This window comes from Melanerpes formicivorus, unplaced genomic scaffold, assembly GCF_026170545.1.
Source record: "Melanerpes formicivorus ecotype bairdi unplaced genomic scaffold, bMelFor1.0.p_v2 SCAF_5, whole genome shotgun sequence".
NCBI lineage: Eukaryota > Metazoa > Chordata > Aves > Piciformes > Picidae > Melanerpes > Melanerpes formicivorus.
In genome coordinates this window covers 32726689-32742682 of record NW_027142357.1, presented here as the reverse complement: position 1 = coordinate 32742682, position 15994 = coordinate 32726689, and the positions used below count along the sequence as shown (strand labels likewise).

The window sequence follows — 15994 nt, the reverse complement described above, 5'->3', positions numbered from 1 at the left end:
GGGTTAAGAAACTCCTTGGCTGGCTGAGTTGGTTGTGGGGCACACACCTGGGCAGAGGGGAGCACAGCAACACTTGCAGCATTATGTGATGTGGCTGACACCTGCTTTGCAAATCTAAAATTACTCTGGGATTTTTAAAAGCCCAAGGGATGGAGGAAAGTAGAAATGTGGCCACAGAGTGAACTGTGTTTGGAGAAGTCTTTTTTGGCCTTATTGAAAGCATAGGATGAATCAAAGGGTCCCAGTAAAGAGAAGGGTTAGGGAACAGCCGATCTCTTTTCTACTGCACTGAGATGCTACGTGCAGAGCAAACCCTGGGAGATGCCTCACTCCAGCTCCAATTGTGCTGTTTATATTAACAGATCTCACTCACTCTTTGGCTGTTTTTTCCACATCTCATCATCCCTCCTTTTTGTAAGCCCCTCCAATCTCTGGGATCATCTCACACCTGAATAGGAGACAACTGTCTCAAATGAGCAGCAAGACACTCTATGGGAACCTTGCAAACAGAATTGCCCATCAGGAGCAGCTGCCTTGCAGAACATATTTTTTTCAGCTTTGAGGGTGGCCTGCTTAGCCAAGCCATGCTGCAGAGGCTGTCCTGGTATTAATTCACCTCAAAGAGCAGGTTGAAGTCATTAAAATATTTTGCAGGTGGTTCCTTGAATTCATGGTGCAGCTGGATCCAGCCTGGGGGTGGGGGGGGGGGGAAGAGAAAAGGAGGAGAAGAGGCAAGTTCTGATGAAACACAAATTAACATAACTCATAGAAGGGAAAGAAAATCTGGTTTTAATCTCTACAACAAAGCCAAGCAACACATCAAGCTAGAAAGGAGAAATGTCAGCCAGGCAGTGCTGGGGATTTTATTGCTTTAGCAAAAGTTCTGCTCTATGGTCCCAGGGGTATCCAGGTGCTACTGCAGCAGCTGGACCCCTGAGCATGACTTCAGGACACAGAGGGCTTCACAACAAGGCTTAAACTTAAACTTTGCTTTAATGCCCTGGTGCAAATTACCATTGGTGTTGGCCTCAGTCTCTTTTCTGCATGGAAACAGATCTAGGACCTCTGTGAGCTGCCAGTGGGCAGATCACCACTACTTGCTTCGTCATCCCCTAATCCAGCAGTTCCTCCCAATGCCCACGGGCATCAAAGTCCTTGGTCCTTCCTTGGGGAGAACAAATCATTTTAACAAACATTGCCATGCTGGAAAACTATACTGGGTCTGACTGGGATGGAGGTAATGTTCTCCCCAGCAACCCAACACAGTAGGGTGTTGTGCTTTGGATTTGTGGCTGGAAGTGTTAATTACACACTGATTGCTTGGCTATCGATGAGCAGTGCTTGTACAGTATCACAGCTGTGAGTAGACTGGGGGTGGGCAAGTGGCTGGGAGGGTTCACAGCAAGGGCAGCTGACCCGAACAGACCACAGACCCCTTACAACATTGAGCTTGGCAATAAAAACTCGGGGAAAGAAGAAGATATATTTGTGGTTAGTTCCTTTGTCAGCCCAAATAACAATCATGCGTGCTGAGGCCCTACTTCCCAGGAAATGGTTGCCTGATGATGGGAAGTGGAGAAGCAATTCCTCTTTCTGCTTTGCTTACAAGTGCAACTTTTGCTTTCCCTATTAAACTGTCATTATATTGACCCATGAGTCTTCTCACCTCCCTTCTCTTTTCTTCTCGTTTTGTGGGAAAGAGAGCTGAGTGAGCAGGTGGGTTGTGGGTGGTTGGCTGATGCCCAGGGTCGATCCATCACAGAAGATGACTGGTATGTCAAAACTCACCAACCTTGTTCATTTTCAAAAAGAGAACAGAAAAAATAGGTAAAGTAGAAAAAAAAATTTAAAACAACAAGAAAACAAAAAATCCCAACACCCCAAGCTAGTTTTCAGACAAATCTACCACAGCAGAGGCAATTGTACAGCTCTGGTCACTGATGGATTAGCAGTGTGCACCTGTGGGCTGCGTCCCAGGTCAAACCAGAAACCTCCTCGTTTCTGTGGGAGAGCAGTGTGGTCTGTGGGTGGGATTGGGGTTTGGGGTTTTGAAGCCCTTCTACAGAAATGTGAGTGCAGGTGTTTGCACAAGGGGTAGAGATCTAGATCGAGCATTATCTTCTCTGAGCTCAGATAGCTTCTCACTTGGGAAAATAAATAAGTTAAAAGAATCACAAATTCAGTTCTTTCAGGATGAATGCTTATCCTGAGGAGGTTAACATCTATCCAGGCTCCCTGGCAGTATCATTGCTGGGAACCACCGTGTTTAGCTAGTGCCAGGTCAGAGTTCTGTCTTACAGAGTTCTGTCTTTGATCTGCAATGAGCTCTTAGTGGTGCTGTACACCTGCAGCTGACAACAATAGTGAAGCAGATAAGAAAGGTGTCAGGGATAGCCAGGGACCAAACATTTCTTTTCCCTCCACCAGAAGTTGCCCCAAGGCCCATGACTTTAAGTTGACTGTGGGCTGTTTATAAAGCTTGGTTCAGATGTGGTGCACTGTTGTAATGAGAGCAAGAGGAGTAACTGCTGCCTGACACAAGCTACTGAAGTCAGAGCACAGGAAGGGAAGACTTGAGCCACAGGAATTTGGGCTCTTCCCTAAGATGCTGGCGGAGCATTTCATGGGAGGTAGGATGAGCAGCAGGAGGGAGAAGGACCAGGACCTCCCAACAGGGAGCATGGAGGGTGAGGCTGATGGCCCAGCAGACATGCCCCATAATGTACTGCAAACTGCTATTCTATTAATAATCCCATTGTTTCAGCAAACCTTCAACCTAAGGAGACTGCACTGAATCAGCAGTTTCTTTTCTTTTTTTCTTTTCTGATTTAGTAACCCTGATTGCACAATCAGAGTCAATTCATTGCTGTAGACAGTGAGTGGTGCAGTGAGAAATGAAAGCAGGGTGGGGGTGGCAGCTGTGAACACACACTAATGTTGAGTGAGCATGTTGCTGCATGATCTCTGACACCCACAACGTGGCCAAGACCCCTGGCACCACAAGCACAGGAAAATCTGTCACCTGTTTGCAGAGACCATCATACAAGTGGAAACACACCACCATGCTGCCAGGGAGCCAGATGCTCACCTGACAGGTGGGAATGTGGCATCATACAGAGCTGCATGGGACTAGAGATTAGGGGAGAATGAAGTTTGAGCAGCTGGGTAGGCAACCATAGCAAAGCTGGGTGGGATCATGACTTTGCTGTCAACCTGCCCAAAGTAGCTAAGTGAACAATTGGATTTTACACCCTGAAGCAGTGCAGATCAGGACTATTAAAATCCAGGCTCTCTACCACTGCTTTTGCACCCCTGTCACTTGGGCCACTGAAAATGGCACAGCCACAGCGTGTTCATTAGAGGTGGGAAAACATACCTCTGAACTTCTTTCTCAGGGAAGGAGGGCACAAAGATCTCATTGCATTTTCTGCCCTTTAGAAGGCCTCTTGAAAACTATAGCTGCCAGCTTCTCTTCAATAGTCTTGAAGTAACATGGATTTGCCTTGAAGTGTTGTTAAAAGCCTCTCTATTGTAAACCTGTTCTCTGAGTTCACCTGAATCACATCCATCCCCATAAACATTCTATTGGTAATAAAAACACTGTCATGTCCAGCTCATCACCCGGCCCAGCAGGAGCAGATGGTTTCAGGATTGAGCAGGGTGGTCACCTGAACCACACAAACCATCAGAAATAGATTGGATATGAGGCTTTACCCCGATAAGGAGGCAATGCCATAAAGATAAGGGATGCACAGGTCGTTACTATGGCTCAGCTGATGGGTGGGAGTCTTTCAAATCACCATAATTCAAGGAAGTATCTGATCCCTTCACAACAAAGCAAATAGCATGGTCAATTCCTAACCAGTGTGTAGCAGCACATAGGATAATGGGGGAATCCTCTCCCTGATGGTGCCAAACCAGGTCACAGCTGCACAAGCACATTTGAAAGGAGAACACAGAAGAGAGAACACATTTAAAAATCCCCATCTATTTTTGGTTAAGCCTTTAAGAGATCTATACATCAGGTGCAGAAGAGAGGGCTTCATTCTGCACTGGGCTGTCACTGTGAGGATTTCTAGCTCATGTCTGCTTGAAGCTTACACTGCACTTTCTTCTGTGGCCATGCAAAGTGGGGAGGCCCCAGCAGCACTGCAGATGAGCACAGACTCACAGCCCAGGAGAAGACTGCCTGATGGGGTCTGCTCTGCACCTCAAAGAGGGCAGCATGAGCTGGTGGCAACATGGGTGCAAAGGACTTTGCCTGGTGCCTACCAAGGGCTGTTGCCCTTGGGCTTGGTTGAGTCACTTCACTTTGCGAAATCAAAATCAACCCCAGCACTAATGGAGATGCCAAAGTGCTTAATGCTACAGTGAGGTATGCAGGAATGATGTGAGCAAAGAAGTGATGAGATGGTAGGAACTATGTCCATGTGTGTGGAGAACAGGACAGAGAGGAAGCAAGTGCTTGGAGAGACCCTTACAAAGAGGCTGCAAGTGTCTTTTCTCCATTACACCCCAAATCCATTGGTACTTTGTCATCCTCTATCCTACCATCATTTGCTCATCTTTACAGCTTCTCCTGATTGTTTCCTTTCTTGCACTTCAGTCATACACCATCACTAAGTTGTCATCTTGGTGCAAGTTAATGTTTTTCACTACCACACAGTGCTTCACTCCCCTCACAGAGGACAGATCCCCAAGATGATGTTGAACCCAGGATCCTCTCAACCACATGAGAAGGTTTGCTTGTGTTAGGAGCAAAATGGCTACCTCATGACCAAGCCCACTAATATGCAGAGGTTAAGCCTCCTGCAGGATCCTTCCTGAGGCTCTGTGGACACGGTGTCCCCATGAGAACACACAAGAGAAGCTGAACATCTTAGCTGTGGGATTTTTTGAGGAACTGTTCAAATTACCACATCAGAGTTCTCACAAGTCTATAAAAACTGAGCAGATAGGGAAAATATATCAGAAAGCATATCAAATCAGAAGGCAGATAGGAAGTCCCTTCAGATCGTTATTGTCCATAATCTGACAAGACTTTAGATTAGCCACAGAAAAATTGTCATGATAATCAAAGACAGATACGTGGAAGATGGAAATTTGAGTGACATGAACTCTTGCAATATTTCAGACAAGATTGGGTTTTCCTCAGCTGCTACCACAACCTTTCAGATAAGTGGTAAGATTTCTTTTTATTAACTAGATTGAGAGGGATTTTAGCTGGTCTATGAAGAAAGCAGCATGTAAAAATGAAATACTGTAGTTATACTGCATATTAATTGCTTTTTATAGTGATTAACTGTCATTAAAAAGAAAAAAAGGAGTATGTGAAAAATGTCCTTTCTGGCCAAAAGCTGATGCTGAGCATTAGAAAAAAATATATATGTGGTTTTTTTCCTGCTTTAGAAAATGTTTCATTTCAGTGAGTAAAACTTGCTTTTCTTAAGATACTGAAGTCACAGATCCAATTAAAAACAAACAAAAAAGTAAGTTTGTGAATTTTTAGCTGAATATAAATAGTTCATTGCTGACCAGACCATTCTATTGTAAAACTAATTAGATCATTGTACCCTTCCAAAACCAAGGCTTTAAACTCCTGATCACATTACTTGAAAAAAAAAACACACCTCAGTTAAGAGTAACTTACTGAATGTTTGAAATAGTCATTAATGTTTCTGAAATAGGGGCTTTTTTTCTCCCTAAAGGCTAAAATTTGGCAAAGCAGTTAATTCATTTTGCATTTAGTGCTGATGATCTGTTGCTATTGGAATGGGCTGCCCAGGGAGGTGGTGGAGTCCCCCTCCCTGGAGGTGTTCAAGAGGGGATTGGATGTGGCACCTGGTGCCATGGCTTAGTCATGGGGTCTGTGGTGACAGGTTGGACCTGATGATCTTTGAGGTCTCTTCCAACCTTGGTGATTCTGTGATTCTGTGACTTCTTTTCATTTGTTCTGCAGTTCAGTTTATTACTGAGTTTTCACTCCTTTTGATGCATACATGCGTCCTTGTTGGAATTGTGTGTATGCAGAGCTCTGGATGGGAAGGACATGTGATGTGAGGAATCCTCAGTGGAATGGCAGCCTGGGACAGGGATGGAAAAGGATGGAATCAGGAAGTTTATTGGTTCAGAAAGTGAATTACTACATTCATACAGTTATAGGCTGGAATAAGTTTTGATGGAAGTAATTTGGTCTAAGTGGCTAAGGAGAAAATTGCCAAGTGAGCTGCAATGCAAAGCCTGGGTGAGAGGAAGGCAGCCTGCCTTCCTTGCAGCATCTGCCCATATTGCAGAGCGACCTTTCTGCTCCTCATCCACATTCTGCTGATGTGCTATGGCCAAGACTGAAATGGCTGGAAGTGAGTAGAGCTTGCAGTGAGAGAGATGTGAGAGGATGTCTGCCCTACTTCTGTTCATTTTTAGAGCCTCGAAGCCAAAGAAAGCCATCCTCATGCTGTCGTCTGGCAGCCCTCGGAGTCTACCTGCTGCTGCTGACGGCTGCCCAGGGGCTGCTGATGTACAAAGGTAATGCTGCAACCTTACTGCAGGCTTGACATCACAAGGCAGCTTTGCTGGGTGCTCTTGAGGGGTGCAGAAGAGCAGGGATGAGCACACACATAGGAAACTTCTGAGGAGTACAGACCTCCTCCGTGCACCGCAAGTCAAAGCAGCTGCTGCAGGAAACTATTCCCTTACCTCATATATGTGCAGAAGCACTTGCAGAAGCACTCTCAGCTGCAGTCCTAGCTGCAGCAAGGACTAGCCCCTCAGAGCACATGGTGGTGGTATTCAATCCTTGGCATCCTTTGTGGGTGCTGAGTTGATGCTCTGTCCAAGAGGCATTTCCCAGCTGGGTTGGGCAGGGAATATTCACTACATGGGCCTTTTGCTTCCTCAGTGATCAAAATGCAGAGAGAGATATTGCAACTTCAAGAGCAAAACACCACCTACAGAGAGGAGATTCTGCAGAGCTCCTTTGCCAGCAAACTGAGCATGGGTCATGAAGAAAACTGGCGGAAAAGCTTAGAAGAGGAAATCACCATTATTAAAAGCAGTAATGCAGATCTGATGATGATGATGAACAACATCACCTTGGTTGCGGGTATGGCTTCCTTTTCTCTCTGTTGGCTGTACGGTGGGGTGAGCTGCTTCCTCTGCACCATTGGCAAAGTTCAGACCAACAAATAACTAGGACAAGATTTGGTCTTCCTGTCAGTTAGTGATGCTCCGGTGCCCAAAGTTGAACACTGGATCCAGATCCCCTGGTTGGGGAGCTGGACACACCTGGAGAAACTGAATCACAGCCCTGTGCATGCCCCTTGGATCCTGCTGCAGCTTCACATGCAGTTCCAGGCTACTCTACCCTGCCATAACTTTGTAGACTTGGGGTTTGGGTGCCCACTGAAAGGGTGATGTCTTCAGCATAGACCTATCAAGTCTGTTCTGGTATGTTCTTCACAGAGTGCTGACTACTGAAAAATATCCATTAAATATTTGTTTCAGGGCCTCCTGGACGCAAAGGAGAACCTGGTCCACAGGGTATGTTGGTAAATGTTTTTTTTTTTTTTGTGGTTTTCCCCCCCTTCCCTGTAAGAGGCCTTGCCCTGGTCATGAAGAGACCTGCTGTACCTTTTGACTGATCCCTCGAGAGCATCAGTTTGTCCAAGTGCTCCCACAGAGGTCAGTGGTTGCTGTGGAGGAGTAATTTGGCTCTGCCTTCTCACCACTATCCCATCACAAAAGCTGAGCAGTGACAGAGAAGCTGTACCTGGTTATTATCTGCAACAATAATTCCAAATCCCTGTGTGAGACAAGGGCATGCATCTCACAACCAGTAAATAGATGGGCTTTCTGCCCAGACATAGCAAGTCCTGCTGTCTGAATTGTTTTGGAGCAACTCAAGGAGACCTCCCCAGTCCTTATTCTATAGGGCTGCGGTGGGCTGAACTCTGTGTGAAACAGTGACAGACTTGGGAACTTACCCATCCTGTCCTTGGGGAAATGATGACCCGGACTCAGGAATGAGCTAGGTGCAAGTTGTCCCCTCCTCAACCACGCACAAGCTGCTGCTCTGAGTGTTTGGGGGTTTTGGCCAGAACTACACCTGTTGCAAGAGATAAATATCTCCAGACTGTTAGGATGTAGTAAGTCCTTATCTAATGTTGGCTTCACTTTGAGGAGGGGTTGGACTAGGCAACGTCCAGAGAAATCAGAATTTCTATGATCCTACGACGATGATCTAAGATGCAGCTCTTGCTAGGTCAGGTCTGTATTTCATCCACTCCGAGTTCTTGGCTACACTGATGAACTTTTCTGAAGAAGAAAAAATTAATATGTTTTTTTAAAAATCATGTTTTCATATCTTCCTGGCTACATTTACAGCATTGAAACAGCACCTCCTGCCAAGCACCATTATTATGCATCAGAGTTCAGTGTATTTTCAGGAAAGATCTCCCCAAAGATCCCCATGAGCTGAACTTGGCTGGAGGACAGCTGGCCCCTGCCCAGCCACACACTCAGCTTAGCTCTACAGACTTTATTCAAGTGGTTGTGCTGGTGCCTGCCAGCTGAAGATTGGCCTCAGCAGTGACCAAAGGTGCATGCACAAAGGATAAGTTATATGCACAAGCATCTGAATGTTCGTCCTCACTTTAGTAAGGTCTATTTCTGAGAACTTCACATCTTATATAAGCCTGATTTTTATATGCCTTAAGTAGAAGAGTTATGCACCATGTTTCTTCCATGTGAAATGCATTGGTGGGTATCTCATTAGTGGGTATCTCCTGGAGAGCTGCATCTGGTGATCCCACACAGACTGCAGCTAGTGGGAAAAGGCTGAAACCAGGACATCAAAAGAAAGCAAATACATGTGATGCAGACCAAGGAAGAAGTTGGACGGGTTGATTAGAACTTCCTCAGGTCTTCCATTAGTTCCCCATGCTCCAGTGTGCTCATAAGCACAAGTTGCTCCAGAGGAGAGAAGTGAAAGTAGCAGGAATACCAAAAGGTGAGGACTTTGGGATAATTCTGGAGCAGAAAGATGGACTTGATGATCTCTGGAAGTCCGTTCCAACCCCTACCATTCTATGATTCTGTGAGTCTATGTCAGTCTTCAAATGAGGCACTTTCAGGTAACTCAGCTATTTTGGAGCATGCTGGTCACCTCTTCAGAGAAGAGAGGGCAAAGGGAAGATGTGGAAGTTTCTTGTAAGCAAAGGAGTGGAATACACTGTCTGACATCTCCACTGTGGCTAGGAGAAGGGAAGAGTTCAAACTGCAGTAAAGGATATTTAACTAATGAACGCATTCTATTGGTAGGGGAGTGACTGGGGAGGTGTCATGGCACTACTGCAAGTCTATAAAAGCAGGTCAAACATCTGGCCAGACCAGCTGGCAGAGTCAGAGGTCATTCAGACGGGCTTTTGAGATGCCATCCAGCAGTGTTCTCCTACAGCTTTATGGAAACACATCTGTTTGGTAAATGCACGTGTGAGGCCAAACTCTGCTAGTACTGCAGCTAGGTAGAGGTGCTCCACTGACTGCAGAGACAACAAATGTGGTTCTTTGAATTTATACATATGTGCTGTGCTGTTTGGTAGGCATCCAAGGACAGAAAGGTGAAATGGGCAAGAAGGGTGACCCTGGACCCCGTGGACTCATGGGTCCTCAGGGACCACAAGGAGTCCCTGGACTGCCAGGTTTCAACGGTAAGTGCGGACGTCACAGTGCAACCCTCCACCAGCACGTGCATGCCATGGCGGAGGGCTGTTCTAGCTGAAGGGTTTGGCTAAGGCTTGTTAGCACTGATGATAGGATGTGTGTTACAGGTAGCATGGGGGAGCCTGGACGTCCTGGACAGAAAGGAGAGGCAGGTAAGAAGTACAGAAGGTGCAGTTTCTTCTAGAGACACGAGACCAATCTCTTTTAAACAGTGCTTCATGACAAGAAAAACTGCAGCCAAGATACAAGTATGGGTAAGAGAAAATGATGAATAGAAGAAGGACCCATGTCAACAAACCTATCCCACAACCTTGGCTCTCTCATCTGGACCCCTTCCACATGAGAGGGAAAAAAAGAGTCCTGGTACCATGGAGGAGCATGTCCCCCTTTCTGATGTGTGCGCATGCAAGGGCAAAAATTTGCTGCTCGTTTGGGAAAGCACTATTGTCTTTCAAGGCTGACAGTCTTGAGGACATGGGTTTGCACTGCCTTTCACTCCAGACCACCACTCACTGCATTGCTAAGATTAGTTCTGCAGGGGTTGGGGGACTGCAATTCAGAGCAACCCAGTCTTTGTTTTGCCTTTATAAGGGCTGGTGACTGAGCTATCTTTTATTTCATTTCATTCTTTCATATGTTGTGTTGCATTTCACATGTGCTGTGTTTGCTCAACCTCAAGGTAAAATTGGACAACGTGGACCTGTGGGAATTCCTGGCCCTGAAGGCAGAGTTGGGCAGAAAGGGGAAAAGGGGGACCAAGGGCCTATTGGTAGTCCAGGTACAGCATTGCTCAAACCCATAACTCACTGACCTCCTACTCTGGCCTTGCTTTGTGTGACAGATTCACCCTTACTTTTCTTTTATTTTATTTTATTTTATTTTATTTTATTTTATTTTATTTTAGGAGAGCCAGGCACTGCAGGACTCAGAGGTGAAAAGGGAGACAGAGGAGAAACAGGTAAAGGAGAATAAAATAGTCTGGGGTCAACAGCACACATCATTCAGGGAACGGAAATGGATCTGCAACAGCAAATTTGTTGAGTTCTGTTCTTGAGAGCCCCTGTGCATCCCAGGATGCCATGATGGGCCTGGGCATCTATGAGACTGCTGTGGGGGTAGCTACTCGCTGACGGGGTTATTTCAACCACCTGCAACATGCAGGAGGGGGGGATGTTGTCTTCGTCAGTGTGTTGTCTTCATCAGCTTAAGATCAGTCAAAGAACAGCCTCCCTATCATGGGGCTAAAGACAAATTTTACTGGCTGTAAATCTGATGGGGAAGGATATTCACTAGCAAGCATTTGTTCTGGCCTCTATACCATTTCAAGGAGAGATATCGCTTAGAGCACATAACCTAGGCCCTTTCTTTGACCTTCCTTCTGAAGAAGACCACCTCTCTATCCCAGGCACCTGAACAAAAAAGGAAACATTCTACAGCATAAGCCTATTCTGGTGTATTTCTCTTGAATCAATGTTCTTAACCCTGAATTTACACAGTGCATGCAACCTCTCATCCCCATCAGGAAGTGACAAAGGTCCAAGTGCTGCACCTTTCTGCACTCCTAGATACCTGAATGATAGGGACAAGAGTCACCTGGGTTAAGATTATGTGCTTGCATATGTCTTAGGCACCTGTCTAGGCTCTCTATTCAGACAGTGAAGATCCATCTGGATCCCATTAGTGGAGTTTAGGATATGAAAGAAATGATCAGAAGTTGATCTGCTTCAGGAGAAGACAATCCTCCACTGCCTGCATTACTTTTCTGGTGAGGTCTGCACTGAGTATAACAGAAAGACACTCACTAGACAAGTGGCAATCCATCATAAATATTAGTTTGCATAAGCTTTTATAAATACTTGTCTTACATGCTTGCTTGTTTTATTATCTTAGGTCCTCCAGGGCAAAAGGGAACAAAGGGAGACCGGGGCCCAGAAGGTAAACCTTTGACAGCATGACTTACTCTGATGATGCAATGCACTTTAAATGCCACCATCCACTTCTCTGCATCAGTGTGAACCACCCATCACCTTTTTGCCTTGGGAAACAATGAAGGCAATGACTTTCTTGTTTCCACCCAGGAATCCCAGGCCAAACTGGTGAAAAAGGAAGCAAGGGTGATTATGGCATTCAGGGACCAAAAGGAGAGCCAGGAGCAAAGGGAGCCAAAGGAGACTATGGGTCCACTGGTAAGGGTGTTTGCCATGTGGTCTGTGGAGCTGATGGTGCATTGGGATTTGGGACTGTACATCTCAGACAGGCACAAGCTGCTCCGGGGCATGTTTACAGAGATCATTTGGAGGAACTCAATAGACAGACCAGTCTTCTCAGGAGATGAATGTGAAGAGTGTCACATTTACACCTTGGGAAGTGTGCTAGAAGACATTCAAGTAAAGAAATGCATTAGATTTTCTCAAATCCCTATCTCACAGAAAACTGGAACAATCCATATTCCTCTTTGTTTTGTACAGGGACATCCTGCAGCATACCACACTGCTGGGGTAAACCCCACAGAGAGGTGGCAATCAGGCACACAGAATCACAGGGCAATTTAACTCCATCTTTCCATTTGTAGAACACAAAAATAGTTCAAAAGGGTTTTTCTTTTAATTGTTCCAGATAATCTTTCTTTTAATTGCTCACCCAGAATAGTGTGAGAGTCCTCAGAAGTAAAATAAACTAGAGCCCATGTGGTGCTCCTCCATGCACTCCTCTTACGGAGCTTTGCCTCTGAAGGAAGGGAGAAGTGTGACAGGTGACCTCAGGTGGGGGACTGCCTTCCAGGTGGGTCCCATCTCTTGGTCTCCAGAAGGAGACAGCAATGTGTGCTTTGTGGAGGTAGCTTCTGGGGGAAGAGCTCACTGGGGTTTTTCCCCAAATACTCCTACACTCAAGGCCAGAATGCCACACAGAAACATGGAGAACTGTTGTAAGTGGCTTTCTGTTTTTCACATGGCAGCACCTGGAGAGCAATCCCCACAATATAGATCTTCCTGCCAAGTACTTTGGGAGATACCATGCCTACTTCTATAGAGCCTAAAGGCTATCAGAGGTGTCATTTAACAGGTAGTAGTGGTAATAAAATATACTTCCTGCAAGTGAGTGGTAATGTTAGGAGCACTATATGTTATCCTACTTTTCTTGTAACTTTTCCTTTACTTATCCTTAAGCACTTTAGTGGATCCATGCCATGATGGGATGGAGCCCTCATATCTCTGTCTCACCCAGATATTCAGAAAAAGTTAATAACTTTTTCTCTCAAGCAGATGTCAAATATTTGCCTTCTTTTGTCCCCTTTTTTTCCCCCCTTTATTCTTTTCCCTTTTTTTTTCTTTCTTTTTTATTTTTTTTCTTTCTTTTCTATTTTTTTTTTTTTTTAATTTGGAACAGGTTCCCCAGGAGCAAAAGGAAGCAAAGGTGAAAAGGGAGAAGGTACTGGATTTTTGTTTCTTCTTCTCTCACTTATCTTCTGTCATTGAAGCTATCTGAGATCAGGACCAACATTCGCCCCTGCACATATTGGTTAACCAGTAGCACAGCTAACAGAACCAAAAGGTCTATGATCTAAGATTCAGCCTGGCATCTCCAAACCTAGGAGAGGGGCTTGAATTGTTTGGATTTTAAATAGTAGTAACTTCTGGTCCCACCCTGGCTACAGCTGTAGAGATGGGAACATTTCACAGAATCACAGAATTGTTTCAGTTGCAAAAGACCTCTAAGATCATCAAGTCCAAACATTGACTTATTGCCACCATGGCCATTAAACTATGTCCCAAAGTGTCATGTCTACACATTTTTTGACCACCTCCAGGGACAGTGATTCCACTGCCTCCTTGGGCAGCCTATTTTGGTGCCCAACCACTCTTTCAGTAAAGAATTTTTTCCTAATATTCAAACTAAACCTCCTCTGGCACAATTTAGAATAGAATAAACCAGGCTGGAAGAGACCTTCAAGATCATCGTGTCCAACCTATCAACCAATCCAACCCACCTAAACAACTAACCCATGGCACCAAGCACCCCATCAAGTCTCCTCCTGAACACCTCCAATGACGGCGACTCCACCACCTCCCCAGGCAGCCCATTCCAATGGGCAATCACTCTCTCTGTATAGAACTTCTTCCTAACATCCAACCTAAACCTCCCCTGGTGCAGCCTGAGACTGTGTCCTCTTGTTCTGGTGCTGGCTGCCTGGGAGAAGAGACCAACATCCACCTGGCTACAACCTCCCTTCAGGTAGTTGTAGAGAGTGATAAGGTCACTCCTGAGTCTCCTCTTCTCCAGGCTAAGCAATCCCAGCTCCCTCAGTCTTTCCTCATGGGGCTTGTGTTCCAAACCCCTCAACAACTTTGTTGCTCTTCTCTGGACTCGTTCCAGCAAGTCAACCTCCTTCCTAAACTGAGGGGCCCAGAACTGGACACAGTACTCGAGGTGCAGCCTAACCAGTGCAGTGTACAGAGGCAGAATGACCTCCCTGCTCCTGCTGGCCACACTGTTCCTGATGCAGGCCATTTGAGGCCATTGCTTCTTGTTCTGTGATTTGCTGTTAGGAAGAAGAGATTGACTTCCACCTCACCACAAGCTCCTCTTAGGTAGTTGTCGAGAGCAATGAGGTCTCCCCTCAGCCTCCTCTTCTCCAGACTAAACAGACCCAGTTCTGTTAGCTGCTCCTCATAAGTGCTGCCCTCCAGGCCCTTCACCAGCTTCATTGCCCTTCATTTGTCCAGTTTGAGTGATCACTGCTTCTGCCTTTCAATGTGTTTTTTCTTTCCTCATGCCTGCATAACTAGTAGGGTTATTTCTTCTCCTCTGAAGTGTCACACAGGTACAGTGGTATTATCCGAATTGCGGGAGGGGGCAGAAGGGGCCGTGTGGAAATCTTTCACCAGGGGTCCTGGGGAACAATATGTGATGATGGCTGGAGCATCCAAGATGCCAACGTGGTCTGCCGAATGCTGGGATACAGCCAAGCGACCTCTGCCTTCACAGCTTCAGCAGGTGAGTCTATAACAGCCTTCCATCTCCCCATGTACGGGAAGTTATATGCACCCAGAAATCACACAGAAAGGTCTTCCACACAAGTGGAAGGAGAGAAAAGAGGGTCTCCTCAAAGGGCTAGCTCATCCCAAGGGAGACAGAGGAGCTACATCTCAACTGCTATTTGAGCTGCGCCCAAAGGCTTATTTCCAAAGAGCTAATTGTACAGCCCAACACATGCCTGCTATCCACCTTAGGTCTCTTCAGACAAAGAAACTTCACATTCCTCTTGCTTTTGTCTGACAGTTTTTTGTTTCTTTCTGTTTAATTCCTCTTCCTAAGGTAGTGGACAAATTTGGCTTGATGATGTGAATTGCAGTGGGCATGAATATTCCATTACTGAGTGTCAAAAGCCTGACTGGGGTGTGAACAACTGCTCCCACAGTGAAGATGCTGGGGTGGAGTGCAATTGATGGGACACAAAGGCTGCCCTTGGAGCTGCTGCCTGCTTCTACTCTCTGTGGTGTTCTTCTTCGTAATGCAAACCCAATTTCATAAGGCTGTGCTTGTAGCCTGATCACCAGGTCATAAAAATGTTGACAAAAGAAAGTTGAATTTCCCATAAATATGTAAGAGTTGCAAGACTCACAGTCAACCTGAAACATCCCAGCTGTTGTGAAACAACTGGAGCTCAGGCACATGAGCCAGTTCACAGGTTTTCCTGTTACCTGGCATCAGCTCATCTGCTGTAGCTCATACATGTGTGACCTCTAAGTCTACAGAGGAGGGGAGATTGTCTGCTTTAGCTCAGTGCAGTAAAAGAAAACAGGATCAGCGTGCAGAAATGGGCAGTTACTGCAGCTGAACTGGCTAGTTCATCTTCATCACAGTACAGTTGTGAATCTGAGCCTAAAACCTCCAAGTGCATACACCCAAGAGAGCCAATGCTCAGAAATCATCAGATGGTCTCTCTGGCATGCAATTATGAATGTTCTTCAGAGAGGATGCTGATCAAAGCTTAAAGTGCAAAAATAAGCACCTGAAATCTAGGTGTGGTACTATGCTGGTTTAGCACAGACCTTATTTTGATCTTGGCCAAGTCCCCTGCCTTCTCTGTCAGTGTTTCTTAGCCTGTCCTCAGCAGAAAAAAACCCTTCCTTATCTGGTGCATAAAGCTAAGCATTTCATATCTGTAGAAATTAGATGCTTCAGAAAAGAGAAAGAAAAATTAATAAAAGCAATAATGGGAAAATATCAGCTAATTAAAATTCCAGAGTGAATGATGATGCTTTTGACAGCA

The 15994-nt window shown here is 45.6% G+C and overlaps 1 protein-coding gene across 2 annotated transcripts; it reads left to right on the top strand.

Annotated features, from left to right (window-relative positions):
- Positions 1-4985: 4985 nt before the first annotated feature.
- MARCO (macrophage receptor with collagenous structure) lies at positions 4986-15303 on the top strand. Of its 2 annotated transcripts, none has more exons than XM_068139079.1 (13): positions 4986-5182; positions 6424-6525; positions 6899-7102; positions 7504-7539; positions 9600-9707; positions 9828-9872; positions 10400-10498; positions 10625-10678; positions 11611-11655; positions 11799-11906; positions 13108-13149; positions 14533-14715; positions 15037-15303. In XM_068139079.1, exons 1-13 carry the CDS (start codon positions 5068-5070, stop codon positions 15165-15167), a joined length of 1272 nt encoding a protein of 423 aa, XP_067995180.1. In that variant the 5' UTR covers positions 4986-5067; the 3' UTR covers positions 15168-15303. The 2 variants fall into 2 exon arrangements, with proteins under 2 accessions (XP_067995180.1, XP_067995181.1); XM_068139080.1 differs by having other exon boundaries at positions 4987-5182; positions 15041-15163.
- Positions 15304-15994: the final 691 nt, after the last annotated feature.